Here is a 22347-nt window from a genome sequence, read left to right on the forward strand (position 1 = left end):
GCTGGCTGGCTAATGCAGTGGAAAACGGAGGCCTGAGCAGCTGGGGATCCTGGGGATTTCTGGAGTCTTGGCAACAACATGGAATTTTCTAGAAGGAAAATCTGAAGGCTACCCAGGAGCCTATTTGGTGAGCCCACTGGCATGTTTAGGAGGTAACGCCGAATGAGAAGGTGGAATCGGTGATTTCTCCAGGAGAGCGTGAAGCAGCAACTCGACGGTGACGGGGCGGGAGGGAGTGTTGTTGGCAGGAGAAAGTGAGTCTAAGCAATAATTCCCTGCTAACCAGCAAATGGTCCGCATCCTCGGATGCCCTTGAAGAGCAGTAACTGAAAAGTGCACTGTCTGCTCCCACTACTGCCAGCGAAGGAAGGACCTGTCTCTATTCTGTCTCGAGGGGGGGGATAAAAATGAGGTAGCTAATTTCCTTGATGTGGTTCTCTCTCATGTTCCCCAAGAATTGGTGTCTTTCATTTATAAGCGAAATAAAACCTATTCCTTTCATTTTATTTTTGTCCCCAGAGGACGGATTTCCTGGTGTCCAGCAGGCCTTTGGACTGCCCGTCTCTGTGCTTTGTCCGACATGCTCCATGAGGCATCAGCTCCAGGGTCCCCCGCGGAACGCAGTCCGCCCTGTTTGAGGATGAGCCGGGCGGGGGCGGGGGGGGGATCTTGTGCTTCTGCGTAGTGTGTGCTCCTGGCCCGAAGGTGGCTCCTAGGGCGCCGACTCGTGCAGAATCTGACTCCCCGCAGACACACAGCGACACTTCCAAACTGTCGGCACCAGGGCCTTCTTCATTACTTGACTCCTATCGAAAAGCAAAATGTTTTTTAAAACTAGATGCCCCCCCCAAAAAAACACACACACAATAAAACCTCTGCACTCATTAAATGATCCTTTTACTATTTTAAGTTCAAAAATTCAAGTATACCGCTGATCACTAGATAACTATCCCATAGCCATGATGAATTCACATTATTTCCCCCATAAATTATTTGTTTTAACCGCTTTATTGTGAGATTGTCATTAGGATTTTGAAACATCCAAATAACTTCATTGATACAAACAGAAATTGAAGGACATTATATAAAATAGCCTTCCAAACTGTCAAGGTCAGGAAAAGAAAAAAAAAGTGAAGAGACTGTCATGTCGAAGACCAGAAGAGACTGAGGATTCAGGACAACTAAACCCAATTTGGTGTCGTCACCTGGACCCTGAAACGAAATCGGGCGCCAGAGGGAACAGGTGCTGACTCCTAAATGTAATCTGTCACCGAGTTACCGGTGTTAATTCTTAGCGCTGCACACTGGACCCCGATTATATTGGATTTCACATTAGAGGAAATGAGTAAAGCTTTTACAGGAACTCTCTTCATCATTTCTGTAACTATTTTATAAAGCTAAAACTATTCCCAAATAAGAAGATAATAGTTTAAGGGCCTCGGTGTGGCAAACGTAACCGACATAACACCAAGTCTGCAGAGATCAGTTTTTGCTATGTGGGGGGCCTCTCTCAGTGGAACAGCAAGGCCACAAGACACTGTGGAAAATGCCAAATCTATTTTTCCTTATTAGCTGTGATGAGGCTTTTCGTGTGGCAACACGGAGCACCTACGTGGAAACACGCACGCTTGGTGACTCATGTTTGACTCGCTCTTTCACAGAAAATAACTAGACACGCAAGCCGGGGCGTTGCAGTCGGGGAGCAGTGTCTGTGCAGTTCCGTGAGTGTCAGAAGGTTCCTCCAGACGTCACAGTGGTCCCTGAGTTAGTGGCGATGGGTGCGCAGGGTGCTGGGAAAAGCATTCCCCTGTAGGGAAGAACGGGAACCCCACGATCAGGGTTGGGTCCCCATTCCATTCCAAGGGAGTCTTCCCACCTCAACTAAGACGCAAAATCCATTCATAAATAACTGGGAGATACATTTTGATCATCTATATACCTCCCACTTTGCAGTGATACTTTTACCTGCCTTCCATCTCTCAAATTTCTGTGCTGATCCCTGTAACTGTGTTCCGCGTCCACAGTATTGCCACTACGGCAACTGTCCCCGTCACCTTCGTCTTCACTATCTCTGCCAATAAAATAAAATCTACCATATGTCCTAGTCAGCTAGGATTGCCATAACTGGGGCCATGCCGAGTTTTAAATTGTTGGTACAAGCAATGATTTTTCCAATATCTGCAAATATCCATAATGGCTACACTTGCTCTGAACAAAGCCTGCCGCTAAGAGCATTTTATCTGTTTTCTTTGTACTGCCCTGTTAGTTTTTTAGGTGCATAAAAAATACTTATTCCCAGTGGATTCATTCAATAAATTCCTGATGCTTCCAAACTCATGTAAAAAGGTAGTTAATATGATTTCTTTATTTCCTTTCAGATTTTCAGACGCTGTTGGTTGGTTTTCAAGAAGGCTTCTAGTAAAGGACCCAGAAGGCTAGAAAAATTTCCAGATGAAAAGGCAGCCTATTTCAGAAACTTCCATAAGGTAAATCTCAGTCTTTGGAATTGCTGGGGAATCGCTGGACCCTTGGCAACAACTTGTGGAGACATTTATTTTGATTAATGAAATCTGCAAAGGAAAAAATGCGTGGCCAGGATAAAATGTCTCTGTTCTAATAAAATGCAAAAGTTATTTTTCTCCTTTATTTTAATGATCTGCTGTAAATGCCAGAGGTACCTCTGCAAAATGAAAGACTCATTTTTATTGCTGCTCTGCAAAATGAGGTGACGCATAACTCAACCAGATCATTTTCCGAGGTGCTGAGTAAGCATTTTCTTGCTCTTCGGATTAATTGTGCATTTGTTACTTTGATTTAGACCGTCAGCTATATTTAGGAGATACACCTTTTAAGGCTGGAGTCAGTGGTGCTGATGAACGTGGTAATGGACGTGGCATTTGCTGTTTCTAGCCTTAACAAGACAGTGATCATTTAATATGCCGATATGTAGAGATGGATGTGGCAGAAATTCTAGGAATGAAATATCAATTTCTTGAGAATTAAATGTAAAAAGGAACGCTGCCGTGACGCTAAACATGCTGCCTAAAGTTATCTTTGGTGAGAGTATGGAAACACAGTTCAGCATTGGGTAGTACTGCAGAGGACTCACAATCAGAACTCAAAATTCAAAACAGCACTGCTTGTTGGCAGAATGTCCGATTATCCAGTAAAGATTCCTGTTGCTAAGTTTAACATCTGTTTGAGCTTGCATAAGCTAGTTAACGTCTATGGACCTACTTTTTCTCCTGTAACAGATGAAGATTACAATACTGCCTACCAAAGAGAGTTATAAGGGATAAATGGTACTACAGACTGACACAGACACCGGCCCGCAGTGTCCCCGTCATTATGGATGAAATGAGACATTCACACGGACTACTGAGTCCAGTGGAGGGAAAGGGGCATGGCTTTCCTCTCCAGGGGAGCAAAAGCCTTGGCCCTTGCTGTGACTGGCCTTTATTGGATTTCTCAGCACATTACTTGATGGTCCTCATTTACTATGCACAGGCTCGCTTTAGGTGGTTACCTTATACAGAAAACAAAGGAGCCGATGCCGCTAATCACATCACAGAAGAGGGATATTTGCAAATGAAAAGGCAGAAGTGGTTGAACCAGTTACACTCATCCTTGGAAGGTTTAGCATGGATTTTAGGAAGTTACTTTGCAGTAAATGTCCTCAATTCAGGGTGAGGGAGTTTTTTTTTAGTAACAGCAAGACTCAAAGCAGCCTAGGCACATTGCAGACCTGATTCCCCACAGGAGAACCTATCCGTGGGCGTGGGTCCTGTGCATCTCCCAGTGGGAGCTGGGCCCACGCCACGCAGAACAGTCTCCTACAATAGACGTAATGAGAAGAAAAATAACTAGGTATAACACTGAAGTTGGAGGTCAAAGGACACATTTTGAAATTGGTTTGTGGCACCTGACAGGCCGTCCTTGGGGATTAGATATTGGGGGTGAGCGAAAGGCAGGGCTTACGGGTGACCTGGGAATGTGGGCATCAGCAATAGAGATGTGGGTGGTGTGGTTTATGAAGGTGGGGAGACTTGAAGAGCAGGCATTGGGTGAAAATCACAGGCTTCCACCTGGTATATGTTGAATTTGAAATATCTATTACACATGCAGACTAAAATGTCAAGTAGCTCATTAGATAAACAAATGTGGGCCCGAATGGGGGAAATGTCATTGATAAAGAGTTACTCATTTCCCCATCATTGGCTTCGTGATAATACTTCATTCTGCAGCACTGGATACAACGTCCCTGAGAGAGAATGAGGAAAGAGGAGATAATTAACACGTCCCCAAAGTAGAGGATTGGCTGAGGTGGAGGAGGAGCCAGAACAGAGATCTGAGAGACACAGGCAACGAGAAGGATTGCACTGGAGTAAATCACAGGAAAGCAAGAGAAAAGTGTTTAAACAAACTGAGTGACTGGTCTTCTGTGTCTGACCTGAGGGATGGAGAAACTTGACAGAGAAGGGACCCCTGGGTCTACAGCAGGGAGACCTCAGTGGCTTAGCCCAGGGCTGTCTCAGTGAAATGCAAGGCTCAGTTTCGCTTAGAGACTTCCAGGGAAGTGAGAAGTGAGGGAAGGGCAGCTGCTCGGGCCATTTATTTCCAGAAGTTTCGCTGTAAAATTGAGCCAAGATGGGGAGCAGCTATGACCTGAAACCATGACATGTGTTGGCGCACATCTGTGTGCCCACGTGGGGATCGGGGAGCCCGAAAATGCGGCGCTTAGAGATCCCTGCGTGGAGTGATAGGGTTTGGCCTTTCACAGAACCCGAGACCATCCCAGCAAAGGGGAAGGAATGAGTGCAGGTCTGAGTAGGTTGGACAAGCGGGGATGCTATGACTAACTCTTCAAACACGTGCGCACTCCAGGTGCCTGAGCTCTCTCCCTCCGGCCTGTGTAAATTAAGCAGCAAAAGATCAAGGGGAGCTCAGTGAGAATAGGAATCGTTAATCTTTTAATAAATAGCAAAACAGATGCCACTGACTGCAACTTGAAGCTCCCTAAAGCGCTTGAATAACTAGATTCTGTCTAGGTGACAGCTAAAATTTACTTTCCTCGCGTGATGACTAAAGTTTTTATTATTACAATGTACTCTTCATGGCATTTAGGAGGCTAATTCCATTTCCTAGTGATGGAAATTTTCTTTCAGAAATTTATTTTTATTTTTTTTCTTCAGCGATTAAGAAACTACAATGGGGAAGTCACACCAATTCTGATATGACAGTAATAATAAATCTTCAGGGTTGTTTTCAAGAAAAGTATGTAAATGGCCTCCTCTCATATTCTGTCATATTTTAGGAAGTTTTGCCCTATCCTTCTAACTGGCTGCCTTATGAGAGGCTTTGGGTAAGCAATCAGAGGCATTCCCTCTCCGTGAGTTCTACCTGAAATGTCTATTAGGCATTCGAACCAAAATGTTCGTGCCACCATCACTGCTTTCCTTCTCCCTACAGCCTTAACCGGCCCCGCGACGCTGGTTTTTGTGTCTTTTTCCTTAGAATGTACATCTAGTGTTACTCAGATGACCTTGTATCCTCTTCAATGACTCTATCACACCACTCTTTATCACTCCGTTGTGATCAGCCTGCTCATCAAAATTATATTACCAGCCCTGGCTGGCGTAGCTCAGTGGATTGAGTGCCGGCTGTGAACCGAAGTATTGCCAGTTCGATTCCCAGTCAGGGCACATGCCTGGGTTGCGGACCAGGTCCCCAGTGGGGGCCATGTGAGAGGCAACCACAGTTGATACTTCTCTCCCTCTCTTTCTCCCTCTCTAAAAATAAATAAATAAAATTTAAAAAATTATATTACCAATAAGCACCTCTAACTTTGTTCAAATTAAAGTAACAACTTTTAGCACAAATACAGGCTTTCACTGGGTGAGATGAGAGACATACAGTTGCATCCTGCTTCTGCTTACCAGGAAACTGCTGTTAAACACAATTCACTATAAATAAATAAATAAAACACCCTTTTAATAAAACACATATTTTTTGTGAGGCTACACTGCCCAGAGACAAAATAGAAGGGCTCAGGCTCTGCTATCATTTATGCAGGAGGGACAAAAGTGTCGCCACTGCCCAGGCCTGTTATAAGGAAATAAATAAGATTCTACACAGTCGATAAATGCTAAGAGTTGTCACTGCTTTAAGATTTTACCATTAGACAAAATGAGGTTTGCAAATCGCTCTCGGCAATAAAATAAAATGACGTGCAAAGGGCAGATAGAAAGCACAGGGGAACAGTCAGTTCTGCCCCCGGAAATCAGGACTTTCCGAAGGAGGGAAGGGTCAGGTGGTTCCTTAAGAACACTCTGTTTTGACAGAACAAACGAATGGAGAGGAGGGCGTCATTAAAAGGGGATGAAAAGTGGGGTTCCATGTAGTAAAAGGTTCCATTGCAGGGCGAGTTGAAGAAAGTTTGAGTATAGTATCAAGGAACTCTGGCAGGAGGGCTTGGGGGACGGCGGAGAGAAACGCCCCGAAGAAGCAGGAGGGGCACATGATGACTCAGTCAGCGGCGCCTTACTCATGTGTTTGGTCTTGATCGTTCGAGCAAGAGAGAGGTTGAGGAGGGTGTTTCAAATGCCTTTTCACATCTTCAAATATACATTTAAAAAAGTAGTTTGTGTGATGTCAAATCCAATGAATAGGATAACAGAGAAACTATATACAGAGAAATGTGTTCATTGGATATCATAATATTCCCACGTCTCCAAAATAGACAACAACGCCCTGACTGGGTGAAGGTAAGGTGAGTGGCGAGGGGTGGATTTGGGTGTCTTTCCCCAGGTGTAGTGATGTGGGCTCACGGAGACTTGCTGACCGATTGCATATAGAGAGGGTGAGACGGGTGTCAGACCGGTACTTTTTGGGGACTGACGTCGTGGGGAGCGTCTGCTGTTCTTGGGGCCTGAGATCACAGGGCGGGGAGCACTGTTCCGCGGCGAAGAAAAGAAGTCACACGGCTACTTGTGAATTACGAGGTATTCGTGGTGTGTTCAGGGAGCTATTTCATTAAACAATTGGAAGTACAGCCAGACTGGAGTGACACCGTCTGGGACGGCTGTTGCACAGAACTGGTGTTAAGGCGGGTGTGTATCCACACCCGTCTGTGAAAGCCTTCACGGTGTAAACTGAAACCGTTCTCTGTAAAAGCCAGGCACTATCGTGCCAAACTTATGGTGGCATCCGGAATACCCCACAGGTGTTTCCATTCCAGATGTGTTCAGAGTTACAAATAAAAACAAGGGACAGTTGAATGAAAAGAAAACCAGCTAATTCAAGAAATAATAGCATTTTGGGAAAAGTGCTGTTTCAATGAGGAACTGTCAGTGGAATAATGGTTAAAATACTGAACAAATTTATAAAATGTATGGTGATCATCAAGAGCCTTTAAATACACTCCAAAATGAAAACGTAATAGTTCTAAAGAGATCATTGTTCCTTTTCCCCAAAAGCAAATTACGGAAAATACGGACACCAGCAGAGGGTCTGAAGAAGAGCGAGCCGTGGAGGGCGTGTGGCCTGCTCCTCCCTGGGACCGTCCCTCCCTGCGGGAGGCAGACGGAGCGGCTGGTGCGGAGAATGCCAGCCCAGGGGTCAGGTGGCGGGAAATTTGTTTAAGGCCTGGACAACCAGCCACCAAGTCAAAACCAAAAAGGGCAATTGAAATTGTCCTTGATATTTTTTATCCTCAAAAATCAAAAGCTGAACCACCACTTCCTATGGCCTTTTTTCCATTCAGAGAACTAGGAACCCTGTTTATTTCTTGGAAGTGAACAGGGGCGGAGCTGTACATTGCTCACGGTTCCCTCTGACAGCCGGGTAAATAAAGGAAGATCTCCTTCCAGAAAAGGCTGGCTTATTTTATATCTTTGTTTTCTCTGGGGTAGTTAATGGTCAGTCTAAATATTCGATTTCCAGAATAGAGGGGTGGAGGTAGGAGGCAAAGTTCTTCGTTTTCAAGAAAGGTCAAAGAAATAGACGAGTATGACTTTTCCAAATTGTCCCATTTGTTAATGTTTAAATACTTCAAAGTTATGATTAGTTGGTTATTTTGATATGCTTTAAAATATACTATAAGGCTCCAAAGCAATAAATGAAAATAATCAATCAAATGAGTGAAGTGTTTTCAGTCTAAATAAGGGACTTCGGAAAAAGAAGCTAATGACACAGTTATTTCTTTGCCGACCTTAACTTTGTGCTATACTCTGTCTGGAATATGCATATTGTAAAACTTACGAGTATTAATGGTCTCATTTAGACATTTGATATGTTTACTGTGAAAGAACTCGCTGCATAAATCAATTCTTATATAAAACTGCTGTAAAATGGTATAGACTTTTTTTTACTTCTCGATAGAAAAAAATTTGAAATTCAAATCACTAGTTGCTGAAGGAAGTTATTAAAAATGTATTAAGTTGGAAAGTTTAGCTGTATATAATTGTCATAACAGATATTCAAAACAAATTTATCCACAGTGAAAACTGAAATACAGCAATTTACATACAATGAGTTAATAAATTTTTCTTAATTTTCTCAGCAGGTGAAGAAGAGATAATTTTTAGAAATTTTAATAAAATAAATGAGTGCTGTCGGTAGGGAGGAAAATATAAATAAGTCCCCTAGAAGGATGGATGAAGGTAAAACTACCAGTGAAGAATTTAAGAAGGTAAATTTTCCAGGGCAGAAAATTATGGGAGCCTGAAAAATTGATGCCTACATCGGGGCCAATCTTATTTCTAAATTCCCTGCAACCTGACATTGAAAACGCCATTTTATTCCATCTTCTTTTCTCCTATTTGGAATTGTCAGTATTGATCTTTATGTAAAGCAAACGTCTGAGAAAGTTGGGAAAAAGATTAGGACATCCTTATGAAAAATAGCCACCTGCAAATATAGCACGTCCTCAATGAGAGAAGCAAAATCATCGATGAGTGTGGAATAGCACATGTGCACAATGTGTCATGTGGGAGATTTTCATTTTTATTCCCATGGCTATGTGCTGGGATAACTACACATTCGGTGCAACACGAAGGGTGTTCAAAGGGTTGGTGGCTCTTCAAATACCTGCTGCAAGTTCCCAGAGTGATAATCATTTATTCAGATGAAAGCATCTTATCCATCCATCCATCCATTCATCTGTAATTTCTTAACTTGAAGAGGTCTCAGTTATTTGAATATAAGCTTCCATTAACACGCTTGTTGTTTCCTGGGAAGATCACACACTAGTCCATGAGTGGTCGTTTTACTCCTATTATCTGGTCACATGCTAGTCCCTCCGGGAAGACTGAAGGAGATGGAACAGGGAAAGGGGGTCTCCTGCAGGAAGTGAAGGAGGAGGGAAATGCCCAAGGCGCGGTGCCCGTCTGTGTAGGGTCTCTGGCGGAGGTGAGGGTGGTGCTGTGAATGGGCAGCTCCAAAGCTGGGGGGTTGGGGGGCGGGAGTGAGCGGGAGCTAAGATTTTCAGGGGGAGGGGATCTGCAAAGGTGTGATCTCAGAATCAGAGGAGACTCCCAGGGGGAAACTTGATCTTGGTAATACTCGAATCAAGGCTAGTTAGAATTTTACAACATCTAAGATACCTCAGAAGGATCACTCTGTGCTGCTTAAGGCTGCCACAGAGCATAGATCGCTCAGCAATCAGGACTTTTATTTATAACCTCCTGTTCCACAGCACGTACCTGTTCACCGAATAAGGAATCAGACTTAGAAAATATCTGGAAGATTGGTCTGGGCTTGACTTGGAGGATATAGGCGTATGATTTATGTTGGCAAAATTATTCTTTATTCGACTTTTGGAAACTATCCATTTGTGTGTGTGTGAGGCAATCATCCACAATGGCCCTACATCAGAAAAAAAAATGTGGTATGACTTCAACAGTATCTTTCTCTCGTTTTCCCACTGTAAACTGCAAATAGTATCTTAGCTCACAGAGTAAGATGACAATTTTGTGTTAGATGGTAGGTAAAGCGTAAAGCGACTGTGGTTGTACAAGTCACTGCTGCTGCCTATTTTGCATCTTTGAAACCAGGGAAATAATTAACACTGAGTTTAGAAAAGTTTTGAAACCAATTTGCATAATAAAGTAACTTGTAATATCAAACAAGTCATTTTACATGGCAAATCAAATAGTAATTTGGGAAGGAATATTTAACTACCCAATTCTGTTATGACATTATTTCCATTATTTCTGAAGCTTTTTTACATTTAAAGGATTGACACCCAGTGCTCTTAATTATTATCTCAGAATATCATCAATGCATTTTTGGTTTTTAAAAAACTCTTTTTTTACCCATTAACAAAGTCTAGCTAATTGTACAATCTCTAATGAATGGGATAGGAGAAATGCTTATTTTATAATTGTCTTTCTGACATTAATGGAAGGGTATGTATTATACTTCAAGTATAATTTGAATTGCATGCATGCTTATTTACAACATACAACTTGAAAATTATTTCAGTTAGAATTTATTCATGAATTAATACTTTTGCTTCATTATAAATATCTATTTAGCAACTTTTATAAATAACAATGCTATTATATTTAGTCGAATGTATATAATTTAAATTTTTAATTTATTTCTGCATCTAATATTTCTATAAAAACTGTTCAAATTTGAATTAACCATTAGCAAGCCTAGGTTACAAATTAATAGCAGCCACTTAAACTCGTTTTATTGAATGGAGAATAGGTTTTTAATTTAGGGAACAATGCATTTTGAGATTCAATGAAATTACTTCTTTGGATGATAACTGTTGCATTTGTTCTACTAAGAATTATTTCAGACCTAATTTGACCTCCTGAAGAAATGGTTAAAACCTGCTATACAATAATCAGGGAAATAAGGTGTGTGGGTTTTTTTCTTTCATTTATTTGGAAACAAAAAGAGGAAAAGAGAGGGTTAAAGTGTTTGTATAAAAATGCAACAATATTTGTTGAGTTCTCCTTTTCTAGATCTATGGATCTAGTTCATCCCATTTACACATTCAGTGTACTATAAAATTAAATTTTAACCTAATTCTCAGTAGCCTAGATTTCCCTTTTAATCCTTTAATGCTTTCCTAAAATATTTGCCTTGGTATAGAGAAATTTGTCTTCCCACGCTCAGAGCTGCCAACATTCCCCTAGCCGTAGAAATGGGCCAGAGGTCCATCTTCCTGCCTTTCATTCTATCTCCGTCTTGCACGCGCACTGACGTCAGAACCATCGCTACCCCCAAAGGTTGAGTCTTTTATGCAGTTCGGTCACTCACAGTCACTGGAGTACTTTTACCATTTTCTGTTGTTGAATAACACACGACCACAAACTCAGAGGCTCAGAAACACTGACTTCCCAGCCTGCAGTTCTGTAGGTCAAACGATGCAGCTCGTCTGTCCTCTGCGGAGGGTTTCCCAAGCCTGGGGTCACGGTGTGTGTCGGGCCGAGGCGTCATCAGTGGCTCTGGGGAAAACCCTGCTCCACGCTCTCCATCTGTGGCTGGCCCACTCAGCCCCGCGGCGTTCCTGCTGGCTGTCCAGAAGTGCTGCTCTCCAACCTGGGCACGTCTGGTTGCCTCCCTCTCTGCGACAATCAATGGTGGCACACCAAAGCCTTACGTAGTTTTGCGTCTCCGACTTTCCCTGGCGTGACCAACTGGAGAAAACTGCTCTGGTTTTAAGAAGCTCTTGTGACCACATCGGGTGCACCTAGAGAATCTCTGTGTTGTGATCTAACCCCAGCGGCGTGCTATTTATGGTTTTGTTTTATCTCTCATTTGGGAAGGAAATTTTTAGGCTGGTGAAAGTGAGAGAGCCACTTTTCCATCATTATAGCAATCAAAACAGTATGAAAATGGCCGAGAAACAGAAACATTCACCAGTGGAACTGAACAAAGAGCCCAGAAATAAACCCCAGCATACATGGTCAGCTAGTCTTCATCTAGAGCTTCAGAAATGCAATGGAGAAAAAACCGAATCTACAATAAATGTTGTTGGAAAAACTGAATATGCACATGCAAAACAAGCATGAAATCAAACCCTTCCCTTACGACACACAGAGGAAACAACTCCAGAAGAATTAAAAGTTTATCTGTAAGCCAGAAACCGTAAAACTCTTGGAAGAAGACAGAGAAAAAGCTCCTGGACATGGGTCTGGGCAATGATCACTTCAGGTAGGACTCCAGAAGTTGAAGCGACAAAAGCAAAAATAACTGGGACTAAAGTCATTGTATTATCATTATGCATGCACCCAAATAAGTAAATAAACAAGGAATAAATATATATACCAATTTTATTACATTTCAACTTCAGAATGACATTGATGAATCAATAAAAATTATTAATTTCATGAAATCCAAATCCTTAAGTACATCTTTTTTAATATTCTGCCTGAAAAAAAATGGCAGGGACACACAAAACCCTCTGCCACATCTGATATGCAGTGTTAGCTCTTGGAGGAACACTGCGTGATTTTCAGTTACATGCAAAATAGCTAATCTGTTCTCCAAAGAACAACTGTTTCCATAAGAGGGTGCTTGACAAACTATGGTCATTCAGATTTAGGTGTCTGTCAGACATTGTCTCAAAAGTGAACTAAGTGAGGGAGAAAACACTGTATTTATTAACAATGCTAAAGTGTAAGTTTTCAAGTGAAAATTAAAATATGGGAATCTCATATCTGCATTCTCAAGCTTGATAACTTCTTAAAACCTACAGATTTTTCTGTGGAAATCAAGGGTCATATGAATGTATATTTTATATCAATAATGAAATATGTCCACATTTGTAGGAGCTTTATAATTCAGTGAGCCAGAATTACCCCAGCAATCAGTCAAAGTTGAAAATAGACCATCCGATTTTAACGCAACGGAGTGTAAAAAGGTGTGTCGCGTGATGTCGGACTCTCCATGGCAACGACCTTTAAGAAAACATTTGCCAATTTTGGAGACAGAATCGAAGAATACCCACAGTTAACTGAAACTGCTTTTAAATTATTCTTGCCTTTTACAACTTCATGTCTGCATGAGGCTTTATTTTCTGTGTATACTTAAAACAATACATTATAACAAGTTGAATTCGGGAGAAGATAGGAGTATTAAGTGGTCTTCTATTAAGCAAGACATTAATAAGAGTTTTGCAAAAATGTAAGGATATTTGCCATTCTTCACCTATTTGGGGGATTTTAAAAAAGATTTTATTTATTTATTTTTAGAGAGATGGGGAAGGGAGGGAGGAAGAGAGGGAGAGAAACATCAATGTATGGTTGCCTCGAGCACACCCCATACTGGGGGATATGGCCTGCAACTCAGGCATGTGCCCTGACTGGGAATCAAACCGCCATGCTTTGGTTTGCAGGCCTGAGCTCAGTCCACTGAGCTACACCAGCCAGGGCTATTTGGGGGATTTTTATTTTAAATGTTTTGTATGGTATCATAAAATGACTTTATTAAAATTTTAAACATATAACTAAATAAATATTGAATGACTTATAAGTTCAAACATTTCTTATGACCATTAACATATATAACCCATATCAACAAAGCGGAGCGGGACGGTAAGATTTGGGAGTTGTCCATGTGTACGTTATTCTTGTGCTTCAGAGTCCCGGGACGTGTCCATGCACTGGTTGCAGAGATAAAGCACGCCTCATTTTGCTTCATTTTATTGTACTTCACAGACAATGTGGTTTTTTACAAGTTGAAGGTTGGAATAAACCGCGTCTGGCAGCTCATTGGTGCCATTATTCCAACAGCACTTGTTCAATTTATGTCTCTGTGTCACATTTTGATAATTCTCAAGATATTTGAAAGTTCTCCATTATTACTGTATTTGTTATGGTGATCTGTGATCAGTGATCTTTGATGTTACTATTGTTATTTTTTGGGCGGGGCACCACAAACCGTGACAATGTACATGGTAACTTAATCCATAAATATTCTGTGTGTTTTTTCTGCTCCACCAACTGGCCATCCCCCCATCCCCCTCCTTCTTCTTGGGCCACCCTCTCCCTGAGGAACAACAATATTGAAATTAAGCCAATTAATAACTCTACAATGGCTTTTAAGTGTTCAAGTGCAAGGAAGAGTCACATGTCTCCCATTTAATCAAAAGCTAGAAATGATTAAGCTTAGGGAGGAAGGCATGTTGAAAGCCAAGAAGAGTCCTTTAAACCTCTTGAGCCAAACAGTTAGCCAAGTTGTGGATGCCAAGGAAAAGTTCTTGAAGGAAATTAAAAGTGCTCCTCCAGTGAACGTACAAATTACAAGAAAGCAAAACAGCTTTATATCTGATATGGAGAAAATGTTAGTCATCTGGCTATGAGCTCAAAGTGGCTACAATATTCTTTTAAGCCAAAGGCTCACCCAGAGCCAGGCCCTAACTCTCTTTAATTCTTTATGAAGGCAGAGAGAGAGGGAGATGAGAGAGAGAGAGAGACAGAGACAGAGAGAGAGAAGAGAAGGAGAAGAGAGAGAGAGAGGAGAGAGAGGGGGAGAGGGGAGAGAGAGAGAGGAGGGAGAGAGAGAGGAGAGAGAGTGGAGAGGAGAGGGAGGAGAAATCCGAAGCTAGCAGAGGCCGGCTCACAAAGTCCAAGGAGAGAAGCAGTCTCTAACCTAGAGTGTAAGGCGGGGCAGCGAGTTCCGAGCTGACAGCTGCAGCCAGTCACCTGGGAGATCCAGCTGTGTTAATTAATGGAGGCAGCTCCACTAAACAACAGATGTTCCATGTGGACAGAGCAGCCTTGTACTGGAAGGAGATACTTTCTTGGCTAGAGAGGAGAAGTCAATGCCTGGTTTCAAAGCTTCGAAGGACAGGCTGACTCTCTTGTTAGGGGCTAATGCGGCTGGTGGGTTTCAGTTGAAGCCAGTGCTCATTTACCATTCTGAAAATCCCAGGGCCCCTAAGAAGTATGCTAAATCTACTCTGTGCTCTATAACTTCAATAACTAAGTCTGCATGACAGCACATCTGTTCACAACATGGTTTACTGAATCATTTAAGCCCACTGTTGAGACCTTTTTCCTGAAAGGAAAAAAAAAAAGATTCCTTTCAAAATATTACTGCTCATTGACAATGCACCAGTCGCCCAAGAGCTCTGAAGGAGTTGCACAATGAGATGAATGTTGTTTTTATGTCTGATAACACCCACTTTGCAACCCAAGTGGTTTTGACGTTCAAGTTTTATTATTTAAGAATTGCATGTTGTTAGGCCTTAACTACTATAGATAGTGGTTCCTCTGATGGATTTGGGCAAAGAAAATTGAAAACCCTCTGGAAAGTATTCACCATCCTAGAAGCATTAAAAGACATTCATGGAAGAGGTCAATATGCCAACATCAGCGGCATTTGGAAGAAGTGGATCCCAGCCCCAGGGATGGCTGTGAGAGGTTCCAGGCTTCTGTTCAGGAAGTAATGGCAGATGTGGTGGAAAGAGCAAGAGAGCTAGAATTGGAAGTGGAGACGAAAGGTGTGACAGAATTACTGCAATTTCATGATAAAGCTAATGGGGAGGCATTGCTCCTAATGAATGAAGAAAGAAAATGGTTTCTTCAGATGGCATTTACTCCTCATGAAGATGGTTGAAATGACAACAAAGGATTTAGATTACTACATAAAGTTAGGTGATAAAACAAAAAGGAGGGCTTGAGAGGATTAATTCCAATTTTGAAAGAAGTTCAGTTGTGGGTGAATAAAGTCGACTGATGCAGCAAACACCTTTTTTTTTTATTTTAAGAAATTGCCACAGCTGCCCCAGTCCCTAGCAACCCCCACCCTGATCAGCCAGCAGCCATCAACACGAAAGCAGGGCCCTCCACCTGCAAAAGGAGTATGACTCACGGAAGGCTCAGGCGATAGCATTTTTTAGCAATAAAGTATTGGAATTAAAGTATGTGCATTGTTTTTAAGATATAATATTGCACACATAATAGTCTACAGTGTAGCATAAGCATAAATTCTATGTGCACTGGGAAAACAGAAAATTTGTGTGACTCACTTTGTGGAGATAGTTGCTGTATTCTGGTGACCTGGAGTGGAACAGGCACCATTGCCAAGGTATGCCTGAATGGGTCTCCTTCCTCATTGCTTCATAGCTGTTTTCAAGTCTATAATAGGGCTTATCACTGTTAGTTGTGAAGTCAGAGGAAAGGGTTATATGTTTCATCTTTGAACAATTTGACTTTAGCACCATGAGTTCTTTAGGGATTGCTCCTTGAAAAAATTTAAGTCGCATCAGTTAGCAAACTCATCATGTAGGTATGTTCATATATTGGTTTTAATTATATCACTCATTAGACCTCAGTATTTTAAATTGTTGACTATGGTATTTCTTGAATTAGAACTAAACTACCTGAATCATTTCGAGTTATTTTTCCCTCATTTAAATTCTGTTAATTTTATATTTATTTAAAGTAATTATTTTAATGTCTTTATTAAACTTTAATTGATACTTAACAATGCACCTGGTCATTCAAGGTGACCATGTGAAAAATTAATATTTCAAAGTATAGATTCAATTAAGTAACACAATAATTGATTGATCTATTATTGAAATGCTATAGGATTTCCACAATCTTAATAAATGTTGATAATGATTTTTATGTTATATTGACTGGATTTAGACTAATAACATTTTTATTTTAAAATGGACAAAAACATCATTTTTAACGTGATCTTCATCTATGAAAATGCAGTCTCCTTCCGGATGGTAAATCTGTAGCATCCCGAGAGTTAAAAGTGAGGTTAGGACATTTAATATATTAGATCTTGAACTCAACTGCTAGGATTCAAAATGTTTTTTTTTAAATGCACATTGAATTGGAGAAGAACAGTTTCAAAGATACACAGACTCCTTAGAAAAGCCCCTGGTCTGATTTTAAAACAGCTTATAACTCGGGGTAACACTTGAACTTCCTAACAAGGACGAGTGAGAGGAGCGAGTTCACACTCCTCACGAGCGCCTCGCCTTCCTGACATCTCTCTGATGGCCCGGGGCGCAACCAGGTGCGCGGCATCACACTAATGATCAGCCACAAAGAGCTTCGCGCTGCCCCGGAAACCAGTGTAACAGAGTCTGCCCGGAGAGCTTGTCTGCGTTTCTAAATGTAAATCTTGCAGAAGAGCAAACACCTTGTTTGAACTCTATCATCTGTCAGATCACCCGAGGCACAAAAGTTTGAAAAGTTAGAAAGAGCTGGCTGTATTTTGGTAGGCTATCCATTAGTTTGTTTTCTTGGTTTTTGCTATGAGAAGACAGAGGTAATCCATAATATCTGTCCTAATATTTTTTAATATTTATAAATAAAGATACTTGAAAAAGCCCTTGAGCAGAATGTTTTTATATTCTTTTGTACAATGAGATTACATATAATGTATCTTCCATAGCAGCTTATCAATTTTTGCTCACCTGACATAAATTGCATGAACTCTTGAGCAACACAAGATCCTCATTGCTTTTAGACTCTACTTAATTTGGTAAGATCTTCTGTTTAGTTAAAATTAATAATTCTTGAATATATCATCTCTTTTTCAAATATAACTTCAATTTACTGTGTTAGCATAAAATTTGGCTTAAATGTCACTTGAGTCAATTATCAAATCATTTAAATATTCAAGAGTGTAACTACATTTGAGAACATACTTTAATGCACTTTGAATATAATATGTGAATCATCGTTCCAAAAAGCTTTCTCATCTTTCTCTCTAGGGTATTAATCCTTTGCTATTAGTGTCTAAATTGGCTTTCCTGGAAGAGAAGCTGAGTATTTTCAGACAAATAGGTGATAGGTAGATAGATAGGTTAGTACATAGACAGATAGGAAATCTATATAGTATATGCCTGTGAATATATGTAAGATTTGCATAAATATACATATGTATACATATGTATTTGCATATACATATATGTATATAAAAAGCACTCATCTTGCTTATCTTAATTTTGCATGTTAATCTAATGAGATGATTACAAGTAGAGAGAAAAACAAATACGAGCAAAGGATACATTAAAATGAACTCTGGCAGTGTGAGAGGACTGTGAATTCACTGGGGCAGAAGTCGGAAGGGCTGCTCCAGAGAGCCCACACAGCAACCCCGAGCAACGGCTCCTTCTTTTCTCAGGCTGGCAGTCTAGGTCACTACAGATTTTAGAGGGAAAGGTGACAAACAACATCAAGTCCTTTAAAAAGTTATATTTTACAGATATTATTTTATATGACACAGGGTACATTGTTTAGCCATGTATTGATTATGTTAAGTCTTTCTATGCTACCATGTTCTAATCAACATTGGAGGTATGATCTTATGATCTTCAATCTGGGGGGCCAACATTTTTTTTAAGTTTTTATTTATCTATTTTCAGAGAGAGGGAAGGGAGGGAGAAGGAAAGGGAGATAAAAGAAGCATCAGCGTGAAAGAGAAACATTGATTGGTTGCCTCTCTTGAGCCCCCAGCCAGGGACAGAATCCACAACCCCGGCATGTGCCCTGACAGGTGGCTTCTACCTTTGCAGGATGACTCCCAACCAACTGAGCCACACTGGTCAGGGCTGGAGGACCAACATTTCTTCAAACACAAAATACACCTGTAATTTTTTATCCATTGTGAACATTAGTGGGTGGTTGGTAGTGCTTTTAGGATGGCTTGGTGACCCATGAAGGGAACTAAGTCCTTTCCCTTCATTAAAACCCCTTGTTGGAAGTTATAGCCGTGTCACACACGGAACGCACCGTGGAGTGATCGGGAGAGTCAGACAGGCACCTTGTCAGAGACGAAGGACATGCCCGCTCCTGCCCACTGTCGCCGCTCTCTCCCACCCAAGGCTGGGGCAGACTGCGGGGCGCTCGTCAGCACACAGTCCAGAGGCTCAGGCTCACTGAACACCGGCCCTGCCCCACCCACACACGCCTCACCACCTCACTGCAAAAGGCCAATTTACAGCAAACTCTTTGTACCCAGGACATCATCTGTGCTGTCGATACAAAGTTACAAGACATACCAAAAGACAAAGAACACAATCTGAAGAGACAGAACACGCCCCAGAACAAGCCATGGCAGGGATGTTGGCCTCACCGGGCCAGGAATTTCAAGCAACTATGATTAACGCGCTGAGGGCCCTGAGGGGTCCAGTAGACAGTGGGTAAGAGCAGACGGTCCATGCAAGGAGACAGATGGAGATCCCAAGAAAGGACCAAAAAGAAAAAAAGATAAAAAACACTGTCTCAAAAATGAAGAATGCCTTTGATAGACTTATTAGTACACTGGATGTGGTTGAAGAAAGAATCTATGAGCTTAAGGAGATCTCAGTCGGAATCACCAAAATGAAAAAGTGAAGAGAACAAAGACAAAAGCCAACGGTATGTCCAAGGACTACGGGGCAGCTACAGAAGGGGTGACACGTGCATAACGGGAATTCCAGAAGGAGAAGAGAAAAGGTAACAGAAGAAATGTTTGAACAATAATGACTTACAGTTTCTTCAAAATTAATATCAGACATAGAATTACAGATTCAGGAAGCCCAGTGAACATTAAGCAGAAAAAAAATGACAAAAAATAACTATACCTAGGCATATCACTTTATAACTATAGAAAATCAAAGATAAAGAAAAAATCTTTAAAGAATTGGGGGGTGGACACCTTATTTGTAGAGGAACAAAGATCAAAGCTATATCCATTGTCCGCTCAGAAATCACGCAAGCAAGAAGACAGTTGAAGGAACTATTTAATATCGTGCGAGAGAAAACCCTCCAACCTAGAATTCTGTACCCTGCAAAATTATCCCTCAATAGTGAAGCAAATTTAAGGCTCTATCAGATAAATAATATTGAGATAATTTGTTGCCAGGTGACCTGACTCACAAGAAATGTTAAAAGAACCTTTTTTAGATAGAAGGAAAATAATATAGGTTAAGCAGCCAAACCTATACAAACAAAGGAAAAAGCATCAAAAGAAGGCGTAAGTGAAGGTAAAGATGGACCCTGTGTGCATTTTTCTTGGGAGCACATCCATTGCTTATGTTGAATGACACTGAACTTTGCAAGTCATTTTGTCTGCCGACCAACAGATGTCAGTTGCATCCCGCCTCTCGTCGTACCAGCAGCAACTTGCATGATGGGTGGGAGCGAGGCGAGAAATGAAATCCAGTCAAAATTCAGTAGAAGTTGATTGGGAATCTCCTGTGCAGCACCAGTGCTGTTGTTTGCAGGAGATACAGTTTTAATACAAGCACAAAGCCCTTGATCACATGGAGCTATTCCTCTACGTAATCTTAAGACTATTTCAAAATTCAGGTAACAATGACCAAAACTGAGGGCATAATGGAAGACATTTTGTCGTCTCCTGTGCTGTTTTTGGCCACAGTTAATTAGAAGGGAGTACCAATATCCACTGGAAACGTGGGATAAGGGAGGAATAACTGATCGTTTTGTTGAAGCACACTGGTATGCAGCATACACTGTACACTAAGTTCAAAAATATTTTTTTCTTCCAAGGTAACCGAACTGCACAACATCAAAAATATAACCAGACTGCCTCGGGAGACAAAGAAGCACGCGGTGGCCATTATCTTTCATGATGAAACATCCAAGACATTTGCCTGTGAGTCAGGTAAGCAATGATAGCCCCGTCTGCAGCTGGAGGGAACCGCGCTGCTTCTGAGACAGGGGAGCAGATGAATTAAGATGCACTGCTGAATAGGATGGCTTATTGTGATGAGAATGCGCCCTAGAAGGCTTTATTCAGAAACTCAACAGAGTGGTTTTTACAGGCGTTTTTGGTGCTTGTGTATTATCTGTCAGTGTCTGGATTTTGCTCCCAGGTGGTCAGAGGACTGTTCGGGTTTCCGTTCAAGTCTGGAGAATTAAGGGAGCAGTGCCTGGGGGATGTCGTTAGGGCAAGGTTATAAGGTGCATTCTGGTTCTCGCCGGGTGCGGTAGGGGCGTTTGGGAGGACAATAACGAAAGGGACTGGTGGAAGGGTGGCAGTCGGTTACTTTCACAGATTCTCAAGCTGCAAGTAAATACATGATTGGATTTGAGTAGCCCACTTCATAAAATATTGAGACACAGAGCAGCCTCTACTTGGAACTTGCAGAATTTTTCATTTTGCAGTTCCTGTGCTGTATAATGTATTACCGGTTACGGTTTTTTAAAGATTTTACTTAATGAAACAGCACATTCATTTTAGAATGGATGGAAGCAAAAAGCACTAAGGGTTTGAAAGATGGGAATCTAAAATAATAGCTAAATGTTTAGGAAAAGAATTATTGAGTACTTTAAGAATAAACCCTTCTGGATTTATAGTTAAAGTATATGGAAGTCAATGCTACCAGGTGATATTATTCTAAAACCAGTAATGTCATTTTGCCTAAATAAAATTACTCGCACCTCCGCACCTACTATTATCACACTGTATTCGGGAAGCATATTGATATGTTTTACGTTGACTGGCAGTGGAGCACGCGATAAACACTACTCACAAACAGTGTGTTATCTCAGTTTTACTGAACAATTAGAATTTATCAGAGTGTCCTTCTTTCCTTGAGTACTTCATCCCTTCTGCTATGCATTTCACTTGTCATCCGACTTCATTTCATCGTTTAAAGCCAACTGTTTGGAGTTGCACAGAAGGCTGTTGGTACCTGGTGTTGCAACTCCCTATTCTGTAACGGAACTCGCATCCTCGCTGGGATCATGTTTTCATGCATCCAGATCCTACTGCCTCCTTCTCCTCTGTCTTCAAACTGCCTACGACCGTGTCACTGTTTTCTGAGCTCTGAAATAACGTGTCCCATTAAAACCCATGGCATTCAGAAAACTGGTTTTCGAAAATAAACAGAGGATCATGTTCACTATTGATGGTGTACTTCAAGCATCAATGTTCACAACTGCTTTGCATCTTGGAAATTATGCCGAGCCATGTTGTGGAAACCTAGGCCGCTCTGGACTCTATTATTTGAGATGAGAAGGCCATATTGAAGTATATTCCAGCATAATTCAGAAATACAGTTCAGATTTGTAACCCGCAAGTCCAAAGTTGAAACATTTTTTAAATTGTATTTAGTTATTTATTTACTTACTTATTTTCGCAGCCATGGTGGTTTCATGGCTCATGTAAGGTTTTTGAGAAACGAAGGACCCTTTGCTAACAGAATGAGCTTAATTCCCAAGATCAGAATTTCTGGGGAGGGAGGCTAAAACTAGACCCAAATACAAAGGCAGAAGAATGTTTGTTTAGATTATGATTTATGTGAAGGCATTATTTGTTTTTTTAAACCATATTTTATGTGATGATATAATAGCGTGCTTGAACCTAGTAATAAATCACGTTTAAGAAACAATGGCACAACTTTTAAAA

General features: G+C 41.2%; 1 protein-coding gene across 1 annotated transcript in view; it reads left to right on the forward strand.

Moving 5' to 3' along the window:
- The window catches only part of DOK6 (docking protein 6), a 249730-nt gene that overhangs the window by 71075 nt on the left and 156308 nt on the right, over nt 1-22347 (forward strand). The window contains exons 2-3 of the mRNA XM_045850074.1: nt 2379-2486; nt 20484-20598. Coding sequence (XP_045706030.1) covers nt 2379-2486; nt 20484-20598 — 223 coding nt within the window. The remainder of the gene's footprint in view (nt 1-2378; nt 2487-20483; nt 20599-22347) is intronic.

This window comes from Phyllostomus hastatus, unplaced genomic scaffold (genome assembly GCF_019186645.2).
Source record: "Phyllostomus hastatus isolate PE091 unplaced genomic scaffold, TTU_PhHast_1.1 phas_contig_80, whole genome shotgun sequence".
Lineage (NCBI taxonomy): Eukaryota > Metazoa > Chordata > Mammalia > Chiroptera > Phyllostomidae > Phyllostomus > Phyllostomus hastatus.